Source organism: Entelurus aequoreus, linkage group LG15 (genome assembly GCF_033978785.1).
Source record: "Entelurus aequoreus isolate RoL-2023_Sb linkage group LG15, RoL_Eaeq_v1.1, whole genome shotgun sequence".
NCBI lineage: Eukaryota > Metazoa > Chordata > Actinopteri > Syngnathiformes > Syngnathidae > Entelurus > Entelurus aequoreus.
Genome location: NC_084745.1, coordinates 29,700,397 through 29,725,739, shown reverse-complemented (window position 1 = coordinate 29,725,739; position 25,343 = coordinate 29,700,397). Strand labels below are relative to the sequence as shown.

At 39.0% G+C, this 25,343-nt stretch overlaps 1 protein-coding gene across 7 annotated transcripts in view; it reads right to left on the bottom strand.

Annotated features, from left to right (window-relative positions):
• Positions 1-2,188: 2,188 nt before the first annotated feature.
• The window catches only part of relch (RAB11 binding and LisH domain, coiled-coil and HEAT repeat containing), a 56,880-nt gene continuing 33,725 nt past the window's right edge, over positions 2,189-25,343 (bottom strand). Inside the window, exons 13-31 of one of the 7 annotated variants that reach the window (XM_062021175.1) lie at positions 23,420-23,532; positions 23,244-23,334; positions 22,874-22,945; positions 22,663-22,803; positions 18,342-18,506; positions 18,119-18,266; positions 17,890-18,046; positions 17,245-17,368; positions 17,116-17,164; positions 16,943-17,022; positions 15,145-15,251; positions 14,972-15,071; positions 9,836-9,918; positions 8,243-8,306; positions 8,034-8,172; positions 7,840-7,956; positions 5,044-5,132; positions 4,790-4,860; positions 2,189-3,410 (exon numbers count right to left, since the gene is read on the bottom strand). In XM_062021175.1, coding sequence (XP_061877159.1) covers positions 3,290-3,410; positions 4,790-4,860; positions 5,044-5,132; positions 7,840-7,956; positions 8,034-8,172; positions 8,243-8,306; positions 9,836-9,918; positions 14,972-15,071; positions 15,145-15,251; positions 16,943-17,022; positions 17,116-17,164; positions 17,245-17,368; positions 17,890-18,046; positions 18,119-18,266; positions 18,342-18,506; positions 22,663-22,803; positions 22,874-22,945; positions 23,244-23,334; positions 23,420-23,532 — 2,031 coding nt within the window. In that variant the 3' untranslated portion in view covers positions 2,189-3,289. Of the gene's footprint in view, positions 3,411-4,789; positions 4,861-5,043; positions 5,133-7,839; positions 7,957-8,033; positions 8,173-8,242; positions 8,307-9,835; positions 9,919-11,699; positions 11,783-14,971; positions 15,072-15,144; positions 15,252-16,942; positions 17,023-17,115; positions 17,165-17,244; positions 17,369-17,889; positions 18,047-18,118; positions 18,267-18,341; positions 18,507-22,662; positions 22,804-22,873; positions 22,946-23,243; positions 23,335-23,419; positions 23,533-25,343 lie in introns of those variants that run through there. The other 6 variants (XM_062021176.1, XM_062021179.1, XM_062021177.1 and 3 more) reach the window with 6 other exon arrangements.

Below are 25,343 nucleotides of genomic sequence, written 5' to 3'. Positions count from 1 at the left end.
TTCAACCCATATTCAGTTGAATATGCTACAAAGACAACATATTTGATGTTCAAACTGATAAACTTTTTTTTTTTTGCAAATAATCATTAACTTTAGAATTTGATGCCAGCAACACGTGACAAAGAAGTTGGCAATAAATACTAATAAAGTGGAAGAATGCTCATCAAACACTTATTTGGAACATCCCACAGGTGAACAGGCAAATTGGGAACAGGTGGGTGCCATGATTGGGTATAAAAGTAGATTCAATGAAATGCTGAGTCATTCACAAACCAGGATGGGGCGAGGGTCACCACTTTGTCAACAAATGCGTGAGCAAATTGTTGAACGGTTTAAGAAAAACCTTTCTCAACCAGCTAATGCAAGGCATTTAGGGATTTCACCATCTACGGTCCGTAATATCATCAAAGGGTTCAGAGTATCTGGAGAAATCACTGCACGTAAGCAGCTAAGCCCGTGACCTTCGATCCCTCAGTCTGTATTGCATCAACAAGCGACATCAGTGTGTAAAGGATATCACCACATGGGCTCAGGAACACTTCAGAAACCCACTGTCAGTAACTACAGTTGGTCGCTACATCTGTAAGTGCAAGTTAAAACTCTCCTATGCAAGGCGAAAACCGTTTATCAACAACACCCAGAAACGCAGTCTGCTTCGCTGGGCCTGAGCTCATCTAAGATGGACTGATACAAAGTGGAAAAGTGTTCTGTGGTCTGACGAGTCCACATTTCAAATTGTTTTTGGAAACGGCGGACGTCGTGTCCTCCTGACCAAAGAGGAAAAGAACCATCCGGATTGTTATAGGCGCAAAGTTGAAAAGCCATCATCTGTGATGGTATGGGGGTGTATTAGTGCCCAAGACATGGGTAACTTACACATCTGTGAAGGCGCCATTAATGCTGAAAGGTACATACAGGTTTTGGAGCAACATATGTTGCCATCCAAGCAACGTTACCTGCTTATTTCAGCAAGACAATGCCAAGCCACGTGTTACATTAATGTGGCTTCATAGTAAAAGAGTGCGGGTACTAGACTGGCCTGCCTGTAGTCCAGACCTGTCTCCCAGTGAAAATGTGTGGCGCATTATGAAGCCTAAAATAACACAACGGAGACCCCCGGAATATTGAACAACTTAAGCTGTACATCAAGCAAGAATGGGAAAGAATTCCACCTGAGAAGCTTAAAAAATGTGTCTCCTCAGTTCCCAAACGTTTACTGAGTGTTGTTAAAAGGAAAGGCCATGTAACGCAGTGGTGAACATGCCCTTTCCCAACTGTTTTGGCACATGTTGCAGCCATGAAATTGTAAGTTAATTATTATTTGCAAAAAAAATATATAGTTTATGAGTTTGAACATCAACTATCTTGTCTTTGTAGTGCATTGAATTGAATATGGGTTGAAAAGGATTTGCAAATCATTGTATTCCGTTTATATTTGCATCTAACACAATTTACCAACTCATATGGAAACGGGGTTTGTACTTAAAATTAGCATTTTTAAGATTAATATTGTAGATATTGTAGATAGATAATCAGTTAAATCCACAACAATGTAAATTTTTTTTGCTGATGGGCTCCCTCTACTGTCATGAACTGCAACTTACTGCATGTGTCAACAGCAGCACCATCATCCGCAAAAGCCTATGTCAAACTCAAGGCCCGGGGGCCAGATCTGGCCCGCCACATCATTTTAAGTGGTCTGCCTCTTCATTTTAAATGGCCTGCCTGCCATGTCATTTAAAGTAGTCCGCCACGTAATTTTATGTGGCCTGCTAGGTCATCTTATGTGGTCCACCAATTTTGACAGAAAAATGTACTGTATGTTCTACCAATATAATTGGATCATGCACTCAATGTTACAAACATTTTTTGGGGGGTATCTGCTTGTCATCTAGACTAACGATTTCAAAGCAAGTTATCAATCAAAATGTCATAATCTAAAAGAGTTGCCCATGCAAACTGTATCTAGGCTATCATACGCTTCTATTCATACATGCAGCCCTCTGAGGGCAGCTGCAATTGCGATATGGCCCTCAATAAAAAGTTTGACACCCCTACGTTAAAAAAAATGTAGGAATTGCAATTGAATATTGTGTTTGGACAACAATTTTGCATGCACAGCTATGGATAGATATCTGGTTGCCAAGCCAACAACGAAGCCTCATCTTTACAAATAAAAATAGTTTTATGGACTATAAGGTCACATTCCTCCATACTATGGTCTTGTGTCCATGCTTAAACTGGGACTTTTTCTGCAGGAAACAGTTGGGAATGCCCCATAAATTGGACTTTGGTTTGTTGCACGCAGACATTAGAGCACATCAAAGTGTTGGCGATGAGGGGCGGGACTACTCTGAGAATTTGTCCGTCAAATGACTTTTTTTTTTTATTGCCTTTAGCACCTGTTGTTACTTTTGAGCCATAAAGCACTTTTTCTCTTTTAAATACACAAATTATATTTTATTACACCATGACAGAGATTCCAAATATACACGAGTACCATCCACTCACTTCAGTGTATGATAAACATTTTTTTTTCAGTATAACTCACCCCCCAAATGTCCACATAAGAAATAAAGTAAAATGCTCAGAGATAAACTATATTGGACCCAAAGTATGTTAAATGTTCTAACAGAAAAAATGCAACAGTAGTGATCAGTTTAAATGTGCATTAGATTTAAGGAAAATAAAGAAGTGCAAAATTCTTTGGAATCTGGAAATAAAGTGTATTCTCCTTCATTAAGACATAAATAAGTTATAAAATAGACGCTTTTAAATCTGACAGACTTTTTAAGGAAACGAAGGCAAGACAATTTAGAACTTCAAGTAGGCGTTGTTTCGGTACCACGCGCACTCACTCACTGTACACTCGCGTTTTAAGATCCACTTTAAGTAATTTTCACTCAGAAGTGTTAAAGATCGCAGGCCGTCCGTGAAGTGTTCGCTCCAAAATAACATAAAAAAAGTGAGCATGTGTTTCCGCCTCCAATCTAATGGAAAGATTGTTCCAGTGATATTGTCAAATCCTGAAATGTCCCAAAAAGCTGTCCCAACTGCCATGACTCTGGGCGAATGTCAATACTGGTCAGTTTCTTCCACTGCCGCGCTCCTTTTGTAAATGAAGAAGTCAAACAAACACTGACTGATAAAAAAAAGTAAACCATCCTTGATGAGGCTGCAAAAAAAGTAAAAAAAAAAAAAAAAAAAACTCCTTTAAAACACGTCACATTTGATATGTCATCTACTTGGAGCACGGCCGACGAGTCGCCTAGTTTGCGCTGTTCGTCGTTCACTTCTTCCTCTGGAAGACGGTGGCCAACATGGCGCTCGATGTGGTCAGCTGACCCATCTTGCTTAGGAACTTGGTCTTGGCGTCCTCGCCCACCAGACTGGATGTAATGGATATAGAGCTATAGAAACACAAAAACGCACAGTAAAATTTCTCTTTTAATCTTATTCTCCAATCTAAAATTTAATTGCTTGGTGAGTTTTGGATTTAAGTGTACTACCTGCGGTTTTACAGTCTAATGGCTCCAATACTTCCTCTTTAGAGTAAGCTGTTACAAGCTTCTTCTAACTAAAGCACACACTCCAACTAACGCCTCTATATAGTTAACTGCCAACTCTCCTCTAGTTGCAGGGTGCGTGGTCTAAAAATTATAATAAATGCTCTAGCTTTGGGTCAAAAACTGCTTGCAACCATAAAATGTGTTTTTTATCAACTCCACAAGATGTCAGCAGTTAGAAACACCTCTGCATGTGCTTTAAAATGTTGGTGTAAAATTCATGCGTCACACTGTCGCTCGCAATTATCTCATCACTGCAAATGTTATTAAAATCAGCTGTTTTTTGCGGTTCTGAATCGATCGACGAGTGTGCAAGTGTACCTAATGTTGAGAACAGGTGAATATATATGTTTATGAAGCTTATTTTTGACCATGTCAGGAAAAAAATAGCGGTGACACCTTCAAAATATATATTGAAACGGTGTACATTTTTAAAAGATAAATTAGATTAATTTTAGGGGGCATGGTTTTTATATTGGAGCGCCTCCAACAACGGACAGCTTGCAGACGGATTATAAATAGGACTGTGGAGAATATACCAAAGTATATCCAATACATATTAACTGAACCACCCGGAAGTGTTTTTAAATGTAGACTGTAATCATTAATGGTCCTCTTTAATCCCCTGACTGTGCGGCCAAAGTGTGGCCTTTCAACTTTTTCCATCCATCCATTTTCTACCGCTTGTCCCTTCCGGGGTCGCGGGGGGTGCTGGAGCCTATCTCAGCTGCATTTGGGCAGGAGGTGGGGTACACCCTGGACAAGTGGCCACCTCATCACAGGGCCAACACAGATAGACAGACAACATTCACACTCACATTCACACACTAGGGCCAATTTAGTGTTGCCAATCAACCTATCCCCAGGGGCATGTCTTTGGAGGTGGGAGGAAGCCGGAGTACCCGGAGAGAAACCACGCAGTCACGGGGAGAAGATGCAAACTCCACACAGAAAGATCCCGAGCCCGGTATTGAAATCAGGACCTCCGTATTGTGAGGCACATGCACTAACCCCTGGTCCACCGTGCTGCCCTACAACTTTCTCATGCACTCCAAACCGTTAAAGATTTTTTTGAAATAAAATAGTTGTATATCACAAATTCAGCCTCGTTCCCATCATTGCCAACTTCCAATGTTGTGTTTATAGTTTAAGTAATTAAAAATTAAAACACAAAGAAAAATGGCCGCAATGCCGTGTGGCACTATTCAAAAAATGCTTCTCACCCTTGTGCATCTCCCATTCCTCTGTTCTCCACCTTGATCTCACACTCTTTGACCATGGAGCTGAGAATCACCTGCGTAACACATGACAGATAAGCATAATGGTGAAGATGACGTGAAGAATTAAGCGACAGTCTGGAAAAAAACAAAACGGCAAGAGTCGGCTGATTGTTAGTCACATTTGGGGAAAAATGATTCGCGTGAGATTTGGAGACGCAAATAAAAGGAGCGGGAGACATAACAGTGTGTCTGCTGACCTCGTGCTCCGGGGAGAGCTGCTCCATGTCGGCACGGAGACACCTGAGACCCGGCAGGAAGTGGTTGATCATCACTTCCTCAGAAATGACTGTGTACGAGGTCAAGGGCTGAATCATACGCAAAAATGTGTGTCCCCTCTGGAACATTCTTGATTTTGAATATCTGACGCAATGAGGTTGAAGCAGCTGATTTCAAAGATAAAATCAGTGCATGCTCCTGGTCACTTCTTTAAAAGTAGCAGACAAAAAGATTCAAAGCTAATTCCAATAGAAAAGCAATAGATATTGTAAATGTGGAAGACACAAGCAGAGTTGAATTAGGTCCTTTAGAATTCTATCAACCAACTGTTTAACCAATTAACTGCTCAAGACCAGCTGAGGTCAAAGGTGAACCCATTGCATGCACTTTCTAACTGTGGCAGTTTAATATCATAATAGCTACTACACAAACAAGACACCTATTGATCTTGAATATCTGACTGAAAATAGCAGAGGTGTCAAAGGTTCAGTTAATACATGCTTATGCACTACAATGAGATAATGCAACGAAATGTTGTTCTTATCTGTACTGTAAAGTTCAAAATTGAATGACAATAAAGGAAGTCTAAGTCTAAGTCTTATGGTCTATGCCGATTACACAATTACACTTGTAACTGAGTAAACAAAACAGTTTGTTTTGTCAAAGTAAGATCCTTATTGATTTTGAATATCTGACACAATGTGTGTCAGGTAGCTGAATCAGCATTTTTCTTGTCGTCAACTTTGCAGTTTTTAGATGAGTTGTAAATGTTGAAAGACAAGTTTTCTACTTAAAGCAAGAACACAATTGATTATATCAGACTAAACACAGCAGACGTCGGCAAAGATCACAATTCCAATTTGGATACAAGTTTAAGTCAAGTCTACGCGTTACAATGTTACACAGGACAGCAGCACAAACTGTTTTTTTAACTTCTTGTGTAGCCCTGGGCCAATAAATCAATAGATCAATTAATTGAACAATAAATGAAAATGAACTTTATATCTTAAATTCAAAAATTTTCCATGTTCATGTGTGTTTGTTTTCTTCTCTCTTGCTTCCAATCAGGGTGCAGGAAGGTTCACTCTGTGAATCACTCTCAGCACTTGTTTGTTCAAAAGCAGACTTCAATGGAGGGAGTGAACCCTCTTGGCTGTCATCCACAATCTTTGTCTCTGTGAGTGGAGGCGAGACTGCAGGCTTTCGACAGCGACAGACCCTTGATCGTCACTGGTCAGAAGCACCGTAAGGTGACAAAAATTAGGAAGAAAAAAAGATCATGGCAAAGCTAAATGTCCCGTCGTGGGGATATTTCGGCTTCAAACCAAATGAGCAAGATGGGGATATCAACATGGACGAAGGTGCAAATTTACCAAATGTGTTGGAAAGTGATGGCAACAATTAAAAATCATAAACTACAGACCCAGTTTTTACAACGAGGTGAAAACTGCACTTCAACATGTTTAAGTTAAATTTTTTGCAGAAAAATACAAGTCTATATTACTTTTGTTTGTTTACTTACTTAGGATCATTCAAAGTTCTTGACTTTCCAATTACAACGGTAAAAACCATTAATGAAAAATAAAGTATTGCGTTTGAAAGGGTTACTTGCATGATTAATATATATAATAGGCTCCAGCACCCCCACGATCCCGAACGGGACAAGCAGTAGAAAAATGGATGGATGGATGATTACATTAGTGCCTAATTTAGTCAAAAAAATAATGCTGACAATAGTATTGTTTAGCGGCAGTAATTTGTGGGACAACATGTCATCCACCAAAATGTGTTATCGCTGCAGGCCTGTTCAGTGATCTTGAATTTTTTGGCAGGGACAAATGTGTTCCTACCAACTTTAATAATTTCTTTGCAAGAAGATTTTAAATCAAATCAAAAACCTTCTTCAATTTAAATACATCACAAGATGGTCAAGAATACTGATTTTCAAAACAAAAGACTTACTGATTTTCAATGTGAAATTACAGAGCAGTAACTCTGTTAATTTTCAAAGTAATGCTGTTCCTTTCTGTTTAGCAAGAGATATAGTGAGTGCTCATAAGGAGGGAGGTGGTTATGTCAAGCGCCTCATCAAATTATTGCCTAAATACTTTACTCTGTTTGAAGTGCGGTCTCAATGAGTCCAACTATAAGCTATACATTCCAACACCACTATCTGTCTGAGCCAGCGACACCATATGGGACACAGACAGACCCCATCTATATTTGCAATGATGTGAATGTACTTTTTTAGAGGCTGCGGTGCTTATGAGCACCATTACACTTATAACTGGGACTGCACTTTGATATGACAACTTCGCCATGACCCACAGGAATGAACCTCTGGCTATGTGGGCGTGGCTCCCAGGGGAGACACAGCAAGACAGAAGTACGTGTGAAGACGGGAGACGTAGCAGGAGAGAAGGGAGGGATGACAAGGGAAAGCTATTCTGGGTAAGCGGAACAGAGGACCGAAGCTCAGTTGCTTTTCTCTCACGCTCTTCCTCTTGCAGCCTCCCTCATCCTCTCGTCTGCTTAACCAACCTTGTAATTACGTCTCGTCCAGAAATGGACGGGTGCACACTTTTTTCCCCCTCCTTTCTCTTCCTGCCAAATGACAGTAGAACTCTGCCAAAACATACACATAACTGAACCACACACTGGGGCTACTTTTGATGCGCACCAGAAAGATGGTCGGTCACTCTTCGGACGATTGCAGATAAACATTAATTAACCCCATTGAGTTAAAAAAAAAAAAAAAAAAAAAGACAAAAGGATACAGCAGCATGAGAGGGCGCTGTAGGCCTCAAACAGCTGGGTGGCGATGTCAATCCTCTTGTTCTCCACCACCTGGCTGTTGTTGGCCAGCGCCAACTTGTGCAGGTTTGGCAGTACGACTGGATCAAAGAGCACATACAACAAGTAAACACCAAACCTATCATTTTTTCATGACATCTCGGGCACTTTTGCATACAGTCGTCTCTAAATCGAGGCTCTGCGTTGGGTCCGACCCGTCCAAACGTCCTGATGATCTCCACGTGCAACGAATGCTGGTCTTGATACTGAGGGTCCTCCAGGAAGGTCGCCAGCTGCATCTTGACACGCTCAAGCAGCTACATACACAAAACATTTGCACTAGTCACATAACCCTTACCTACAATTTTATAGATATTCAACTCTTACTTCTTTCTGTGTGACAGTTTCCATGATGGTACCAAAGGCAGGGATGGTGGATATCCTCACAGAGCTGCAGGAGAGCAACATACCGGTACATATGGTGACAATATATTCATACCCACTGTGTTGTGTAGGTCATCACAAATTCTACTAAAAACCTGAATAAATGACCACATGCTTTTACAAATAACAATAAAGGGAAAATAAGGTCTGGTCTGATGCCAGCTGCACAAACTAAACGTAAATACAAGTTCTACTGATGGCTGCTTGTTAGATTTTACAGCTTTTTTTTATATTTTGCTGATCTGGCTAAGAAGTAATTTTATTCATCGTTAAAATGAAACGATCTAACTAAAGCACCTTTTAACAGACATGGTATGACATTATTACCTTCCACACAAAAAACTGTTTACAACAGCTTACTTTGCAACATAATATAGTAGTATTGGATAGTAGTGAGTATTATTAGAGCCCCACTGAAAAGAACAATAATACTACAAGAATAAAGTATTATAATTGGGAGAATTAAGGTGTAATATTATGAGAAAAAAACAGTATTTTTCAGTATTTAAAGATGTATTTTTGCAGGAAAAAAGTAGTAATGTTTGCAGGAATATAGTTTTAATAGTACCAAATTAATATAATTTTAAGGGAATAAAATCATAAAATTACATGGAAGTAAGATTATTTAAAAGAAAAAAAATATGCAGCATAATATAGTATTATCTGATTAATACGGTGTATGACTCTAAGGAGAGACATGGCTATTCGCATTTGGTCTGCATTTTGAATAATTAACTCCACCAGGAAGTTATGTATTCGCTGAGATTTGTTTGTTAGTTAGCAACATAGCTCAAAAAAGTATGCGAAGATTTTGACTTAACCTTCAAGAAATGTCAGAAGCAGGGTAAGGAAAAAATGCTTAAATTTTGGGGGTGACCCGAATAACTGTCTGTTTTTTTAAAGGATTCTTTACGATTGGGAGAAAGGGCCTGGCGGGGTCTGCACTTGGTACTTTTCTTCATCTCATATTTTATCAAACATCTTTCAGACAGACGGGCTACAAAAGTGACTTGACGCAAAAATTATAACAAAGCATAATAATACTTATCATCTGGACCTCAAATAGGTGTTTTAAATGTAGATTAAAATCACCATAGGTCCCCTTTAATGATAAACCCAAATAATGCATTCAATGTCCTTCCTAATTATTGTATGTTGATTTCAGACATTATGTTAAATTATATAAAGAAGAACAGAAAATGTTTTAGGCCTTAAAACTGGGTTTATCCACAGTGACAATGTGATGAGCTGGGCTGCATTCCAACAGTGTGGCATCCTCATCTTATTTAAGAACAAAATTAATGATGAGAGAACAAGAAATGTATAAATGTAACCCACAGTAAAGGAATATTCAAGTAATTTAAAACGTCTCGCCAGTTACAGGGCTCACTGACTCATGGATTTTGGGAAAGACACAATGACTTCTTACTTTTCTTCCACATAATTTGTATAGTGGTAATGGAAGTTGACAGTTTCTTGACATTGTTGGAATGCAGCCCGTTGGAAGACGGCGTTTTCTGTTGTTGAGCGACTCACAATTCAGGCCCATTGCACAGTGTTATAAGGGCCGGGGCCGCCCGTCGATCTACTAATGCTTCACTCATGCCTCGGAGAACCGACTGCAAACCCATCACATGGCAGAATGAGACAGGAAAGAAGGGGCAGGAGAGAGGGGATCGGAATGGTGAAAACAGAAGATAAAAAATGGAGAAAGTCATGGGTGAAAACCAACTGCGAGCTTTGTTAGGAGGAGGGCCTCAGCCTTAATGTATGAGTGGGAGTGGAGGATGCATGCTGGGAATGAACGATTTGGGCTGCATGCAACACACAAGTGAGCAAAGTAGACCGAGGAAATGATGAAAGATGGCATGCATGCGAGCGCTGACTAATGAAGCAAGTGATGCTATGCTTGATCTTATATAGGAGCAAACCTCAGGGTATATTGAAAAGATCTTGCACAATGATAGCATCAGGCGATTATCCGCATGTGCCTTTTACACCAACCATTCCATGATATTGAAGAATAAAACAACAGAGCAACAATTGCTTTCATCACAACAGGGCAGTGTCAGGTGTAGGGATGTAACAATTGTATATTTTGACTGTACGAATATAGTCAAAGTAATAATCACGGCTTCACGATTGTAATGCATAATTAATTTCGCGACAAAATGTTTTTATAAAATAACGCAGACATTCCTTAGAGATTTTGATGTGTTATTTACTACCGTCTGAAATAACAGTAACCAAATAACATTACAACAGTTCAAAACAATAAATAAAAACAGTATTATTAATAAAAAAATTATTGTATTATCAATAAGATTAAAGTTAACTTTATTGATCGCCCAAGGCATAATGTTACTGTAAGTAATAAACTCAAGTGTTACTGTCGTTAACTGTCATCCATGCTTATTTTTCATTTTTAATAACCTTTTTTGTGCTGTTAATAACTGGAATGCACGTAATTAGTAATTCTACAAACTATTGATGTTATTCTAGTGTTTTACACTTGCTATAATAACTTACTATGTCTATAGTTTATTCAACACAGACAGGAAGAAGCAATCTCCAACGTTAAATGGTCAATGAATGAAGCCCTTGACAGGAGAACCGAATACTGTTTTTTTTAACACTAAACTGACTCAACGCTCAGCTACTGAATGTAAGTGATACTTTTAAATTCTTCATAAAGTAACTTGCCACGAACATAATTGAACTCAGTTATTATGTGTTACCTTTACTTTGGTGCGTAAAGCTGCACCACATTGGACATATTAGACCATTTAGCCTTTTTTGGCAGGTTTTGCAAATGGGTGAGCCATCTTCTGCAATGATTCCCGGGTCATTTTTAAGTGCCCGAGATTTCATCTTTTTTTTTTTCCGTTTATAGTGAGTGAGGAGGACTGAAACACACAGTATATTGGAGCCTTTGTGATTAAATAATTTTGACAGTTTTAATCACGGTTAATAGTAAAACCGGTTATCCCTAGTCAGGTGTTAAACTTCACCCCGATACCAGCATTGACTGTATTCCACCATTTTGCATTTGTGCCCAGAAACAGAAAAAAGGTGGAACATTTCTGGCTTTAACAGACTGTCGTCCCTTCTACGTCCTTTGTTCTTTATGAATGGCACCAACACATCCACGTTGTGTCTGATCCACGTCTCAAAGCGCACTAACACTGTATAAAAGGCACTGGTGGATAAATACTTGTTACTTGTCTGGCTCTGATGCAGCCGTTTTGCTGGATCTCTGCGTAAAAGAGATCAAATTCAGAGTGATGTTGCTCCAGACACGCTGACTGCTTCAGTGTGATGACTGTCGGGCAGCAAAGAGAAGGGGGGAGAGAGACGCGGAGCAGGTTGACTTGTTACTGTTGTCGGTTGTTCCACTTACATTTCAGGGTCGGAGGACAGTGTGATGAGAGCCGGCACCACTCTCTGAGCTACCAGCGTCTCATTCACCCCCTTCACCAGCAGCTGCTCGGGTGGGACAGAGGCAGACGTGATGTCACATAGGAGAGCGGGGGTGGAGGGCATTGGACAAGAACGAGCAACACCGCCGATACAGAGAATAATAAGAAGAGTGAAATAATGCGAAAAAAATAAGATGGTGAACATAAAAATAAGAAGCAACAAAGAACCACTGCACTGCACAAACATTGTTACCCTAAATAAACATTACTACGTGGGCTCTGAGCACAGACTCCAGATCAGATTGAATTGTATTCAAACTAGTCAACAATACACAACTCTTATCCAGAGTCTGTGGTAGATCGCCACTTTTAACTTAGGTTTGCAGGACAATAGTTGACAGCTACAGAACAGTACACATTATGGGATGGTGACATGAAGAGGGGGATCACTTCACAATAATAAAATAAGGGACATGGATTGAGCTGAGCACCCCTCCTCCCAAAAGTTAAGCTCAACAAAGGCCTGGTTCCACTGTTACAACTAGACCTTCAACACTGCGCTTATTTGTTACACTTCAGTTACATTACTACGTTTGTCAAACTCAACTGCATTAAGGAGGGAAAAGCAAAAACAACCATCTTGCTTTAAAAATAAAGTATTAGATTCCCTGAATGACCTGTCGTACTGAAAATATGATTTAAAAAAACATTCACAGGAACATGCATCCAATTAAATTACTTTCCAAAACTATTTTGCTGACTGCAGCTTTTCAGTGACACATAAGCAGATATTTATGTGGTGAGGTTTGAGTCCAGTAAAAAGCCTGATCAGAATTGGGAGGTACTAGTAATACAGTGGAACTTAGGCCGCGATTAAAGGCTTCAGGGTTTTTTTGCAGTACATTTGTAGCTAAATATTAAACGCCAGCAATAGCAAGCAAAGATGAAACAGTTATATGCAGCAAAACGTTTCGTTGCAAATACTGAACAACACTGTTATTTATACATTTGGACACACAGTTCATTACATACAATGGAACCTTCAAAGTCAAGCAACATTTTCAGGAAGATGTATGCCTTTAAAGTAAAAACAGGAAACTAAGGCATCGATTACCCCAAACATTTGTTTGTTATGCATTTTTTGGGTAGCAGTTATGTCAAAGGGATCAAGGATGACGATAACCATATAAAGAAAACAGTGGCAATAGAGAAACATTTCCAACATTTCCAATGCTGCTTGAAGAAAGTATCTATTATCACAAAAATGTGAGTAGGTTAGAGTTTTATTATACTGCAGTTAACTTTTCTTAATACTTAGATTGACAGTTAAGAAAAAAAAGATACCCTAAACATTGTCTGTAAAGTTAAAATGTTTTTTTATGAAGATAACAAATTGCCCCTTGACTTAACATCAAGTTTCCTTAGAGGGAAAATTGTTTTGAAATTAAAGTAACTTTGAAGATTGTGCTTAACTTTGAAGATTCCACTAGACTGTAGGACACAGGTGTCAAACTCAAGGCCCCTTGGTCAGATCTGGCCCGCCACATAATTTTATGTGGTGTGCGAAAGCCGGAAAATAATGTGTCAAAGCACTTCATCTTTTTTTCTTAATGTATTCGTTGTATCACTTTTGACAGAAAAATTGCATGTACTGCATACAATTGCTTGACTTTTGACTTTAATATCTCAACACGCAAAAAGCATTACCAACATATACTACAAAAAAATAGGGATGTAACGTTTTAAAATCTCATGGTACTATATTATCACGGTATTAAGACCACATACGATATCATTGCTATATATGTCCAAAAAAAAAAAAAGCTTGGTAAAATGCCATAGTGTGTAAAATGAAGTAGCATGAATGTTTAGGATAGAGACGCTTACTGTAATTGACAAACATAATGCTAAAATGTTCTAATCATATTTTTTACTACAAACAAGTATTTTCTATATGCAAATAATTGTGCAGGAACATCTACTGTTTCAAGCAAATATTAAAAAGAATAACTTACAGCTGATGTCTTTAAAGTAACAATGTAAACATCAAGTTCAACAATTATGTAAAACAATGTACAAATTGGTGTCTTTCACCTTTTACATTGTGGGAAGCGGCGTCCTGTACAGTGGTATTTTATCATATCAGTCTGGAAAATAATATAGAATAAACCAACAATATAACTTGTATTAATGTAAACATCTCACATGTTTGGCTTCGCTGGCTTCAAATATATTTTCTGTGTGATGGTTTGAGGTGGCAACTTGTCCAGCCCTTCCTTCCACCCGAGTGTAGATGGAATACGCTCCTTCGACATCCACAGACAAGCAGTTGAGAAATAGATGGATGGATTGAAGATGTATGTTTCAAGTAGCTTTTTAGTTTACTTATGTTTCCCGTGTTTAACTTTTTTTTTCTTTTGTGATTTCACGCAGTGCAGTGCGTCGTAACCGGTTGGCTCTGTGTCGCCTTGGAAACGCTCAAAACGAAAGTGGCGCGCTTCTCTCTGCCAGAACCCAGACCTGCTTACCTCCACCTAAAAGGTTATGTTTTGGCCTGGGCTTATTTGTCTGATTGTCAGCAACATAACTCAACCAGTTATGGACAGATTTAAAGTCCCAAAAACAATTAATGTTATCTACGACGAGTACGAATCCACTTTACTTCCTGCTTACGGAGTCCAACGCCCCCATCTTGCCGTTCCCGCGCTGCACAGAGGATTCTGGGAGATATAGTTTATTTACAGACTATGCTAAAACCAATGCTAAAACGCCAGAAGAAAACTACACTCACCAAGTTTTCGTTGGATACCATCACACGTCACGGTATTAATGAGAAGACTTTGAAACCGAAATAAAGCAGTATTTAGAATACCGTTACATCCCTGATAAAAATGTTTTGCTGAAGCAATAAAATCCTTAAATATCTACCTATCAACCTGACTTATAATTTCAAAGCAAGTTATCCATCTATTTGATTGTAAAAAAATACAATAAACAAATGCGTAGGCAATTGTGTAATAAGATCATGAAGCGATTACACATCAATATTCATATATAATTACTGTTGCAAATGGCCCTCTGAGGGGATCCATAACTGTGATGTGGCCCCTTAATCAAAAATAGTTTGACACCCCTGCTGCAGACTAAACATGATCAATATAAATAATGTTTATCACATACAACAAATGTATGCTACTATTAAAAAACACTTAACTACCTTTTTTCTTGAATTTACATTAATTTTATTCTTTACCTCAAACATCCGTGCTGAAGTACATCGGACCAAAGCAGAAGTGTGTACCACGCCGTACCACAGGACAGTCAGCAGTAACTCATGGTACACCGGATTGGCACTTAAACAAACAATCATGCATTCATTTTGATTGAATTTGACTCAAGCTGTGTGTTTGTGTGCATCAGACTCACCCAAGCTCTACAAAAGAAGCTTTAAGGCTGCCGAGAGGTGCATGGGACAAAGACAGGGTTGTCATAACATCTTCTAAGAAACCCACCAACAACTTTCGATCCTCCTCCTTTGCAGACGAAAAAAACAAAACAAATACATGTAATTGCAAAAAGAACAATTAATTTATGGAGGTATAAAAACATACTACTGTCAACAAGTAGAGCTTCCATATTACAGGACTGTCTCAGAAAATTAGAATATTGTGATAAAGTCCTTTATTTTCTGTAATGCAATTAAAAAAACAAAAATGTCATACATTCTGGATTCATTACACAACAACTGAAATATTGCAAGCCTTTTATTATTTTAATATTGCTGATTATGGCATACAGCTTAAGAAAACTCAAAAATCGTATCTCAAAATATTTGAATATTTCCTCAGACCAAGTAAAAAAAAAAGATTTATAACAGCAAAACAAAATCAAACATTTGAAAATGTCAATTAATGCACTCAGTACTTGGTTGGGAATCCTTTTGCACGGATTACTGCATCAGTGCGGCGTGGCATGGAGGCAATCAGCCTGTGGCATTGCTGAGGTGTTATGGATGCCCAGGATGCTTCAATAGCGGCCTTTAGCTCATTTGCATTATTGGGTCTGGTGTCTTTCAGCTTCTTCTTTACAATACCCCACAAACTCTCTATGGGGTTCAGGTCAGGGGAGTTGGCAGGCCAATCGAGGACAGTAATGCCATGGTCAATACACCAGTTACTGGTGGTGTTGGCACTGTGGGCAGGTGCCAGATCATGCTGGAAAATGAAATCATCATCTCCATAGAGCTTTTCAACAGATGGAAGCATGTAGTGCTTTAGAATCTCTTGGTACACAGCTGCATTGACTCTGGACTTGATGAAACACAGTGGACCAACACCAGCAGCTGACATGGCTCCCCAAACCATTGCTGACTGTGGGAACTTCACACTGGATTTCAAGCAACTTGGATTTTGCTCCTCTCCAGCCTTTCTCCAGACTCTAGCGCCTTGACTTCCAAATGAAATACAAAACTTGCTTTCGTCTGAAAACAGGACTCTGGACCACTCTGCAACTGTCCATTGCTTCTTTTCCATAGCCCAAGTCAGACGCTTCTAGAGATCTTAGAGCACTACATGCTTCCATCTGTTGAAAAGCTCTATGGAGATGATCATTTCATTTTCCAGCATGATCTGGCACCTGCCCACAGTGCCAAAACCACCAGTAACTGGTGTACTGACCATGGCATTACTGTCCTCGATCGGCCTGTCAACTCCCCATACCTGAACCCCATAGAGAATGTGTGGGGTATTGTGAAGAAGAAGCTGAAAAACACCAGACCCAATAATGCAAATGAGCTAAAGGCCGCTATTGAAGCATCCTGGGCATCCATAACACCTCAGCAATGTCACAGGCTGATTGCCTCCATGCCACGCCGCATTGATGCAGTAATACGTGCAAAAGGATTCCCAACCAAGTACTGAGTGCATTAATTGACATTTTCAAATGTTTGATTTTGTTTTGCTGTTATAAATCTTTTTTTTTTTACTTGGTCTGAGGAAATATTCAAATATTTGGGATACGATTTTTGAGTTTTCTTAAGCTGTATGCCATAATCAGCAATATTAAAATAATAAAAGGCTTGCAATATTTCAGTTGATGTGTAATGAATCCAGAATGTATAACATTTTTGCTTTTTCAACTGCATTACAGAAAATAAAGAACCTTATCACAATATTCTAATTTTCTGAGACAGTACTGTATAGCATTGTGACAAAATACTATATACCTGGTTGTAACAAGTCAGTACTCCTGTGGCATATATGGGAACAGTGGCTTTGGTAAGAATACCATTCCCTTCTGAAGCATCTAAACCACAAAAGACATAGAGATAGCCTTACTTTTTGGATTCGTTGCATAGTTGAGTGTAGAATGACAAGTTAGAACATGTTGCAAACTCACCAACATTCTCTTCAGACAGACGAAGAATCTCTTGGAATTGTGGTTTAACCTGCAAAATGTAATTTCATAAATACAGTATTGAATATGGGAATGGACACGTCGCAGAGACGTTAGACGAATTTGATCCACCTTAGTGTTGGTGAAAATCTTTCCAAAGGTCCGACAGAACCTCCAAAAGAAGCGTGAGAACTCGTGGACGCAGGTTGTCGAGGTTACGTTGATGCAACCCACAATCTCTATAAGTTGAGGAAGCCTGCAGAAGAAAAATAAAATAGAATACATGTCCTATACGGGTTACAGTAATAACGTGTTTATCGCTGTCAATTGGTTCCGGAAAGTACTGCAATAAATTAATAGGAATCATTAATTATAAATACAAATTAAATAACTTAAAATGTTTCCAACCTTCTAAATACATTGTTCAACATTATGAGAGCCATCTAAATATTAAATAATACCCTTTAGTGAGCTTTACACTATTTTAATCCAATACAGTAATGCTGCCTGAAGCTGAGCCAAGCAGTGGCCACAATACTGAACAGTGTGATCCGATTGGTTTAGTCTCCTCTCGTGGTCAATACTGCTGTGTAGTGTTTGTATTTTTAGTTCTTATAATCATTTTTATGCTTGAAAACGATTAAATTAGGGCAACAATTGTGTAGAATTGTTGCCCTAATTGTTGCTTTAAAAACAACCAAAAATCCGCAATGTGGCAAAGGACGACTGTATTTTGATCTATGCATGTATTTAAAGTACTGTATGTGTAGTTCTCACAGTTGATTGACCACCCAAAGCAGGCTTTCCCAACCGGTGGTCCCTTCATGCTCTAGCTGGTGGTCATAGAGAAGAAGCAGGGCACTGAGCATTTCTCTGCTGCCAACGATGGTTGCTACATCCTGGAGGGAGGAGGCGGGTCTTGGGAATCGGGTTACTGCAAAAAAAACCCACAGAAAATAAATATACTTAATGCAAAAAAAAGAAACCCCCGTCCCAAATGTCATACCTTCTATTGCAGGTATGTCCCCGGGGAGTTTGGCTCGGCTGATGAAGGGTGCATTCTGCAGCACCACAGCAAACAGAGGAGGGATGAGACTCTGCAGGGCAGACAGGAACACGTGCAACTTGTGTTCATCCAGGCCATGTTCCCCCTGCTACACAACAACATATAATGAATACATGACGATGTGCACGCCAAACACACGACAGAATGCAAAATCAGCACACACCTTGAGGAGTGTCTCTATACGTGCCAAGAGAGAAGGGATGAGCAAAGTCTGCAGGGATCCCAATTCTGTTGTCCAGGCGGCGAATGCAGGGATGAAGACCTGATGGACGGCACTGACCACCCGCTCTGAGGGGTCGCTGAGTGAGAGCAGCATCAGCTCAAAACCCTGAAATAACAAACAAGACAATCGTTGGACAAAAATCCATGAATGTGTTTTTCCATTCTTATTAAGACATTTTGGGCTTTTTGATGCTTTCAAGTATGTGGAAACGATTTGGGGAAGGCCCTCATCCATTTTAGCATGGCTGAGCCCTAGTGCAGTAAGACATGGTTAGAAGGGTATATTGACTATTGATTAACTCTCGGCAGTTTTAGCACTCTAATAGACTCAATGTGTATAATTCTATGTTTGATTAATTCTTAAAATGTTGGCCATTTAATAGATTGTATGTTTGATCTTATGATACCTCCGCATTGATGCCTGCCTGTCTGTCTCTCTGTGTGTATGCATGCGCATTTGATAAAGTGCCTTTTTTCACAACACTGCAAATTGACGCTGCTTTAAATCGTACTTGAACCAATGTAGACAAAGTTTAGCTGGCTGGCTGACTTTGGCTAAAATGATAATTAAATGTTATTTTTCACAATTTAATCTCACTCTCAAAAACAAGGTCCGTTTTGCAAAATGAGCAAGGTATTAATGTTTCTAACAAGAATAAGAGGAAATATCCTCACTACGTTCTCATGCACTAAATTAGTCTGATTTCTCAAATAGTTAGGTTTTTTGTATTTTCACACTAACGTGCAGTGTTTCCCACACATTCATTTATTTGTTGCGGCCCGCCACGAAAGAATTAAGGCCGACACAAAAAAAAAAAACGTTTTTGTTTTTTTTGTGTCCTGTCAAGCTTCTCAGGCAAATCATATAGTTGTAGTAGATGCCCATACCGGCTGTTCAGATTTACTTTACAAAAGAGAAGTGTAGGATCAAGATTTTTGGAGCTCTTTGTTCAGTGGATCAGATGCTTGATGAAGCTTTGTGTCTATCTACCACCACTACTGTTTTCTGTTTATTTGTTACTGACTGTGGCAGGACACCTCTGCCTCTGTTTCACTTTATGTTGCTGGTAAATAATATGGTTGTAGTAGTAGGCTAAAGTTAAATTATTTAGTATGCACTAATTAAAGGGGCAGAGCTTTAAGAGACATTTTAGCTTTTATATTTTTATAAGATATATTTTTTGTAAGAACCACAATTAATAATATTTCAGTGAATAACTTATTGTTCAAATCTGTATATAAATATGTACATAAACTGTTGTAATTATATTGTAAGATGGATGGATGGATGGATGGATGGATGGATGGATGGACGTTTAAAACAAAACTGTTATTAGTTAGTAAGTATACATATTTTGAGCCTTTTAGAGAAAATCATATCATTGTAGTAAATTATGCAAATTACTCGATGATGTCATGGTGACCACGCCCATAGTCACGCCCCCACCGCCACAGGTATCTTGGCAGTTTATGGGAAACACTGAACGTGTGAAGTCCAATTGTCCATGCACACTCTCTAATGCAACTATTGGTCATAGGCAGTGTGCCTCCTGTACACTGGGAGGGGCTTATTTCCTTTCAGCGCATTTAATTTATTTATTTTCCGGTTGACCTATATGACGTAACACTAGGTGTCTGTCGCTTCTAACGCTATGTTGAGATGTCTGCTGTAATATTGACACAGATTAGAAATATTACGTCTCTAATGGCAATGCTGATGTTAAATAGCAGACAGCATCAAGAAATTATATTGGATTGTGCTACAAACATGACGCTACTACCAAGAACGTATCGGAGTGGATGCAGGTCCGAAGTAAAAAAAGACAGACGGCAGAGAGTTTTTTGGAAGCAATTTTTGGACCGAGATTCATGGAAACAAAACTTTTGAATGTCTCAGAGTTCATTTATATGGCAGCAAAGGCTCTGTGAATTGAGGGAAGGAGTTTTAAATCCCAAGGAAAAGAGTGTTCGTCCTCCGACTGGATACTGTTCCAGATGAACTGGGTTGCTATTGTTCTGGACTATCTTGCCAGTTGTGTGGGATACAGAGTTATTGTTAATCAGTTTGGAAATGCTGCGTAAAGAGGTTGTGTACATTGTACTATTCTCCTTGTAATTTATAATACATGTCATTGTCTTTCATATTTTGTCCGAATTAAGCAGGCATTCAACATTTCCTTAGTTACCTTATTAAATAAATCTCTTTCTTTTTTTCTAACATCGATGCACTTAAAAATGTTTTTCTTTTAATTTGAGAAGCATATAAACAGTCTCCTCTTCATTACAATTGTTGCCGTTATCTGCTTCCAGGTTATATCCCAGGGTTCGAGGCTGGCACATGCACGACACAAAGGGTGCCCTTGACCCCCCCCCCCCCCCCCCAATAATCCAGGTGTGTTAGTCTGACTTTTCAAAAACCGAATACGGTTTCCATGGGCTATAGGAGGCTCACTTAAAGCCAAACTATTCGAGAAATCGGACTAATTTAGTGTATCGACACGTACTGACTGGCGATGTTTTTGCAAGTGACCCACTTCCGCCCGGAAAAACACAAGTGACAAATTTTATTGTCAACATTTGTCGCGTGGCTTGGTTGGTAAAGCAGCCGTGCCAGCAACCTGAGGGTTTCTGGTTCGATCCCCGGTTTCCGCCATCCTCGTCACATCTGTTGTGTCCTTGAGCAAGACACTTCCCCCTTGCTCCTAATAGGTTGTGGTTTGGGCCTTGCTTGGCAGCTCCCGCCATCAGTGTGCTAATGTGTGTATGAGTGGGTGATTGTGGATATAATGTCAAAGTGCTTTGAGTACCTGGAAGGTAGAAAAGCGCTATACAAATATAACCCGTTTACCATTTAATCGTAGCATTATAGCAGCCTGGCTGCTAAAGTTAAGGAGTTTTGAGATTTCAAACTTTGAGTGCACCACGGGGCTAACGACAGTGTGTGTGCACGTAGGAAGAGCAGCTGCAAACGAGGAAAGTACAGCTTGTTGCTGTTGGCTTTGTTAATAAATAGAAAGTTGATTAATCGCCCCCCTTGTTATGTTTGTTTGCTAAACAGTACTGTATAGTGCTATAAATTGTGTACAAACGTTTACAAAATATGTACTATTGTCAAGGTTAGAATCCATTTTTCAGTTGTATATGTTGTAAGTATATATGTATTTTTAATTTTCCTGAGGGAACTCTCCTGAAGGAATTAATAAAGTACTATCTATCTATGTAATGTATTAACAGACACATTCATAATAATGTGTAATATTTACGTATTGTGCTTATGTTAAGCATACGGCGAGACAATTTCAAAACCGCATCACACTCGCTTTTTCAACATCACTGATTACTATTCACTGCAAACTTAATGAAAGACAACAGACATAATAAAACATCACTTACTGTACAATGTCTGCTGTCAGTAAGATGCCGACTGATAAGTTGAAATATTCCCATTTATATTGATATTTGAAGAATGACTCACAATCCTTGCGAAGAAAAAAGAGGGTTGGAACCAAGCGTCTTTTGGTGTCTTTCTCGCCATTTCCAGGTCTAATTTGGTTGTCAAAGTTGACAGCGTCATCCTTCTACTATCAAGGTGAGAGGCATTATTTATGATCTAGAATTAACTTTCAGGAGCACCGAGGCGAGACAGCAGCTCACCAGCCAATGATGTCAACATAGCCACATAAGCAAGCTACCCCTCTGTGATCAAGGCACCGCTATAAATAGTTTGTCTATGTTAGTGCTAATCCATCCATCCATTTTCTACTGCTTGTCTCGTTCGGGGTCGCGGGAGTGCTGGAGCCTATCTCAGCTGCATTAGTGCTTATAATAACAATATTACTAATACTTGGTTAGAATTCAAGTCACGTAAATGGAGTATTGTTGGTGCTTTTTGGTTGGTTATTTAGAGGGCTTAATAGGCAGAATAGAGGACCATTGACTCCATTATAAGCTGACTTTAATTTAAGTTTATTTACGAGTTAAAATGCATTCAAAAATAAATCGTTCATCTTCTTGTCTCTCAAAATGATTTTAAACGATAGGCAAAATTCTGAAAAAAAAAAGGGAATTTCCCCTTTAATATAGGAAAAGGGTTGGATCCAATAACCATGGCTTCTTCCTATTTAAGATTGTTTTATTGGGTGATTGTTTCACTCTGCTTATAAACTTTTAATATAATCCAACTAAAATTAATTGCTTGATTAATTTACGTATGAAGGGGAATTGTAGTGGAAAAAAAGTGATAGTTCTCTGCAAATAAATACCTGGGGGTACTTGTCAGCATCATCTATGTAACCCATGATAATTCCAAGACTCTTGACCACAGCTTCTCGGACCATGTCAGCCTTGTCATCAGCAAGCATCTGCTGCAGCATGGACAACACAAGCGAACTGCGAATTTCCTTCTGCGGGGATACAATCTTTTTTTAACAGTCCAATCAGCTTGTTTTAAAATGGATATGAATGACACCTTACAGGCAGATATGGTGCTAAAGCGCCACAGGCCTCGGCCACAAGGAGTCTCCTCTCTGGATATTTGTGGGTAATCTGCAAAAAAGTGGGTAGGAGAGGGAAACTCAGGAACAGAAGGCAAATGGAGCAAAACTGGCACGGAATGCAAGTATCATCAAACTGCTGAGCCTGTGGAAAGTGCGATTTGTTTTTCTGAAGAGGTTCTCAGCCTCCAAAACGGTAGAAAGCTGCTGTTGCCATGGAAGCAGGCTCAAAAATGTGTTAAGATAGAACTTAACAAAAAAAAACTATATTGTGATTCATGTAAAGGGCAATTGATTTTTTGGAACATAACTTGGTGTAAAATTATGAGATTTCCCTTCAGAGCATGTACCTGTTCCCAGCACTGAGGAAGCATCTCTGCCTCAACACGCGTGGGACCAACGTGCCTCGCAAACGCAACACATCCTGTCAGGATCATTTGTCTTTGAACACAAACACAGAAACACAGCACTACATCAAATTCCACAAGACATATGTGCAACAGTTGACATGTTACAGTTTGCACACCTCTGCTCGTCATCCGGTCTCTTGATTAGGTTAAAGAGAATGTGAAGAAGCTGGTCTCTCTCTTTGGACTCGGGGTGAAGGCAGGCGGTACACAGGATGAGAGGAATCAGCTCCTGAAGCAAAAAATAGACAACGAGAAGAGTCTGTGTGAATTTCAGTGACTGCAGAGGGACTGTGCGGTCACGGCTGCAGCATACAGGGAAATGACAGTCAAGCAGGAAATAAAATGGGGAACACTGCCTATAGGAAGCCATATATTAGTGAATGAGCTGCCTTGCTGAAATAAAAATCCCTCTTCAAAAGTTCATACAGAGTTCATGGACCCTGCAGCCAGAACAGAGCTTGCCTTTGATGCAAAGACGCCCATAGCCAAGCTGTGGTAAGCCCTACATTCCCGCCACACACACACATACACACACCCAAATTAGAGAGTGCATACTGAGTTATAAATGTGTTGTTTTTTTTCCGTGATATTTTTCCTGCCTCAGTGTTGGAAGAGCGGACGAAACCCCAACACCCAATTGGATTGACAGAGAAGCTTTGGATAAAGATAGGCTGTAATGAGTCACACACTGACCCAGCCCTGCATGTGAAGCAAACATGTAAAAAGTACAAATATTTATTTCATGTTAAGTGGTGTCTAGTTCAAGTGACAAACAACAAATGACCATTTGTTCTGTGACATTTAACAATAACTGCCTTTTGCTATTATGATCATTCACAGGTTTACACAGCACAGGCCCTAATTTAAAGGGAGGGGAAAGTTCCTTTAGGGGGCACAATATGGAACTGATACAAGATAAATATTGTGGGCAGGTAGAGTAGACAGCCAGGAACCAGAAACTTTCTCTGCATAAGGGACTCTATATTCAAGTGTCAGTATCCATTCATGGGGTTATGCTGCTCAATAATTTTACTTGATTTATGCAATCAAATACATATATTATATGTTGTATAACAGCAAGTTTATATCACCAAGTATGTGAATTTAATAATAATAATAATCACTTTTGGTAATTGTTTGTGCATTGAAATGGTTTTCTTTCACATAAAAAACCCTACAAGACACTAAGGTTCAATATTTGGACATTACACATGCTGTCCTGCATGTGGCATTTAATATAAGATTAAAATTGTACAGATGCATGTTGAAAACAAATCAAATTGTTTCATTGGTAAAACTAAATCAAATGTATGTTTATTAATTATAATGGAAAAAAAGATTGCAAGACAAAAATTACACTAAGTATTATGGACATAAACATTGGCAGCTCCCGCCATCAGTGCGTGAATGTGTTTGTGTGAATGGGTGAATGTAGAAAGTGTCAAAGCGCTTTGAGTGCCTTGAAGGTAGAAAAGTGCTATACAAGTATAACCCATTTACCAGTGCACTAAAATGTTGGAAGACATACACTCATGCAATATGAAATATGCTATGATCATACTACACTATACATTATACTAAGAAAAATAACACTTATACAAATATGAAACATAATTTTTTCCATCAATGACCAATTGCATGTTGTTTTTCCCAAATGCTGTGATGACAATTTAAATATTTGATGCATTATATAATTAACAACTTTTGCTCTTATTTATATTGATACATTTCTATGTTTACAAATGCACATGCAAGTACTTCTACTTCAACTTAGGAAAATGTAGCAACAGTACTGACAAGATAAATAACTATCTTCATTGATTGCATGTAAAACTTTCTGGTAAATGTTTAAATTGCTAGTAGTAAAGTAAACTTTAACTGGCAATTTGGCAGTCATAATGTTAAATTCAGGCAGAATGCTTGTACGTAATACCGCAAGCAGCCACAAGGGGAAGAGACAGACATTTTGGCTTGGTATGGAGGAGAAATTATGTCATATTTACACTTTAAGTTTCCATTGGAAAAAAAACAATTATGAAA